The sequence below is a fragment of the Aplysia californica genome, unplaced genomic scaffold (assembly GCF_000002075.1).
Source record: "Aplysia californica isolate F4 #8 unplaced genomic scaffold, AplCal3.0 scaffold00199, whole genome shotgun sequence".
In the NCBI taxonomy this organism is placed as follows: Eukaryota; Metazoa; Mollusca; class Gastropoda; order Aplysiida; family Aplysiidae; genus Aplysia; species Aplysia californica.
In genome coordinates, this window is record NW_004797469.1 from 1146330 (window position 1) to 1148830 (window position 2501).

Genomic DNA, 2501 nt, shown 5'->3' on the forward strand with positions numbered 1-2501 from the left:
TAAAGAAGAAGAAGAAGAAGAAGAAGAAGAAGAAGAAGAAGAAGAAGAAGAAGAAGAAGAAGAAGAAGAAGAAGAAGAAGAAGAAGAAGAAGAAGAAGATTTTTTAAAGTGCTGATTAAGTTTAGAATATTGTTTAGATCCCCGTTCTAGCCTTATTTTGATTTATTAAGGTATGCTTTTATGTCAAATATGCAATGTTTTTGGCGAGATTTGAACATGTTTTGGATGATTAGTTACGAACGGCCATACTGCTAATCATTACTAACGCACATTATGCCTTGCTACCCTTGAGGCACCAAAGCCCTGAATTTTTAAAGTACATGTATTAAATCACCTTGCTTGTGTGTGATGCACATGATCCCAATGTTTGAACTGTTTCCTTTCACACATAGCCCATCTTTCAAAACGCCTCTCTTTTACAGGGGGGTCACCTGCGATCTACATAAAATTATTTAGAGAAGTCACTGCCGCCAAGGGTAAAACCATTGTTTTAATTTTCGGAGAAACAGTCTTGAACAGTGACCTTTGTTCCCTCTCTAAGAATAGTATCGAACTAAAACTATAATACAGAGCCTTTTGCAAACTACACCTGGTCGATCTGGATCTTCGCTTTTGCATGTATAAGACCTGAGTTCGATTCCCGTGTTGGAACAATTTTCATCGAGTATCTCGGTCTTTCGGTTGGGACATTGTATCATTCTGGTCCTGAGTTGGCTCTGAATATTGTGTCGATGGAGAACGTGAATTTCTACATTTAAAAGGGGAAAAAAACTTTAACACCACGTAGTTGATGGGTCGACGGACCTCCCGTAACTCAGACAAACTACTCCTACTTCCCCAGGCTCTGTGTACCAGCCAGCTATACCAAGCACAACTTTCTACGCCTCAGGGGCCTTCACATTCACGCCAAAGACTTTGGGCGTCCTGGGGGAGGACTCGGTGTTGGACATTGACAAACTACAGAGGGCGGCGGAGCAGCACTGTAGACGGGTGTGGTATTCCTCTGTCCCTTTTTTCTGTCTTACATTCTATTTTCCTTTGGCTCTCTTTCTTTCTTTCTTTCTTTCTTTCCTTTCTTTCTTTCTTTCTTTCATTCTCTCTCTCTCTCTCTCTCTCTCTCTCTCTCTCTCTCTCTCTCTCTCTCTCTCTCTCTCTCCCTCTCTCCCCCTCTCTCTGTCATTGTTCTCTCTGTGAAAAAGGAACGACAGGACTGTTAGCCATGAAGCCGTGAAGGTCACCCTGAGCCTTTTCTCTGCCCCGATTTCGGCATTTTTCCCATTTTCCTCCTTATAAATCTGTTGTATTCTGTGTACTCTTGTGTTCCAGGTACCGAAGTCAAACATTGATCGTTTGTTAAACTAATTGAACGGGTGAATAAATAACTTCTTTCTGAACCGATTGAATGGTTAAATGAATGAATGGTGAATCGATTTAAATATATCAATGGCTGACTAATCGATTGATTGACTGAGTTACTAACTAGTGAACAGATTGAATAGGTAAAGGGATGACTGGGGAAGCAGTTGACTGAGTAGATTGATTGATTTATTAATTGCTAAGTTGACCTTCTGATTAATTGATCAATTTATGATGGGTTGACTGAAAAAAACTGATTGAAGAGTCAATCGACCGATTTCTCTTTATCCCAGGATCTGGATACAGCTGTGGCACAGGGTGTAAACAAAGCCTACGCTTCAAGCGACTGTCTGATCGGCTTGTACACGCCCACCCTGCTCACTCTTTCCTACGGGTTCCCGCGAGACGCCAACAACATCCGGGTCGTCTCCAAAATACGCGGGGAGCGAATAGGTAAGAACGTGAATGGCAGATTTCGTTTTTTTCCCTTTATTTGTTAAAAAAAAAAGGGAGCGAGGACACCAGCGGTGGGTAGTCATTGATGTCTAGTAACAACAAAAAATTTGGAAAAGACAATTGTAGCTCCTAGAGCTCTGAAATTGACTGTTCTTTGTAACAGATATTGGCCGCTTACTTTATTGTAGAATGGTTCCTGTTCTCACTGGAAAAATAGAGGGTACGAGAGGCAGAGGTAGACCAAGAATAGCATACATAAGACAGATGATGGCGAAAGGCCGAGGTCTTTTTCTCTTTTAGAGTATCCAAGCAGAGTACTAGTGGCAAACCATGATAACCGATCTCTGTTTAACATCTGGCATTTGGAGAAAAAAAAGATGTTGAATGGAAAGGGTTTATGTTTTAGTGAAGAAAAGTAATATTGGTATAATAACAGGCATTTAGCGCAGGGAAAGGTAAAGGAGACAGATAGTAACGTAAAACCAACCAGTGGAGCCTTCCAACAATCCCATGAAAGGAGTTGAGGAAAGAGAGGTGGTCGTGGTTTGGCATAACATTCTATAATCTGTATTCAAATTGGGGGATATTTATTATTCTAAAGCTGAAACACAAGCACTGTTCTGAGATCAAATGAATTGTCTAAGGATCCAACCTCACATTACTCCCACCCTCTCTTCCTGCATCGACAT

General features: G+C 41.1%; 1 protein-coding gene across 1 annotated transcript in view; it reads left to right on the forward strand.

Moving 5' to 3' along the window:
• Window positions 1-1809, forward strand: part of LOC101854256 (nucleoside-diphosphatase mig-23) — a gene marked incomplete at its 3' end in the record, with an annotated part of 12438 nt that extends 10629 nt beyond the window's left edge. Inside the window, 2 exon segments of the mRNA XM_035969947.1 lie at window positions 842-990; window positions 1650-1809. Of these exon segments, the coding sequence (XP_035825840.1) occupies window positions 842-990; window positions 1650-1809 (309 nt within the window).
• Between the last annotated feature and the right edge of the window lie 692 nt (window positions 1810-2501).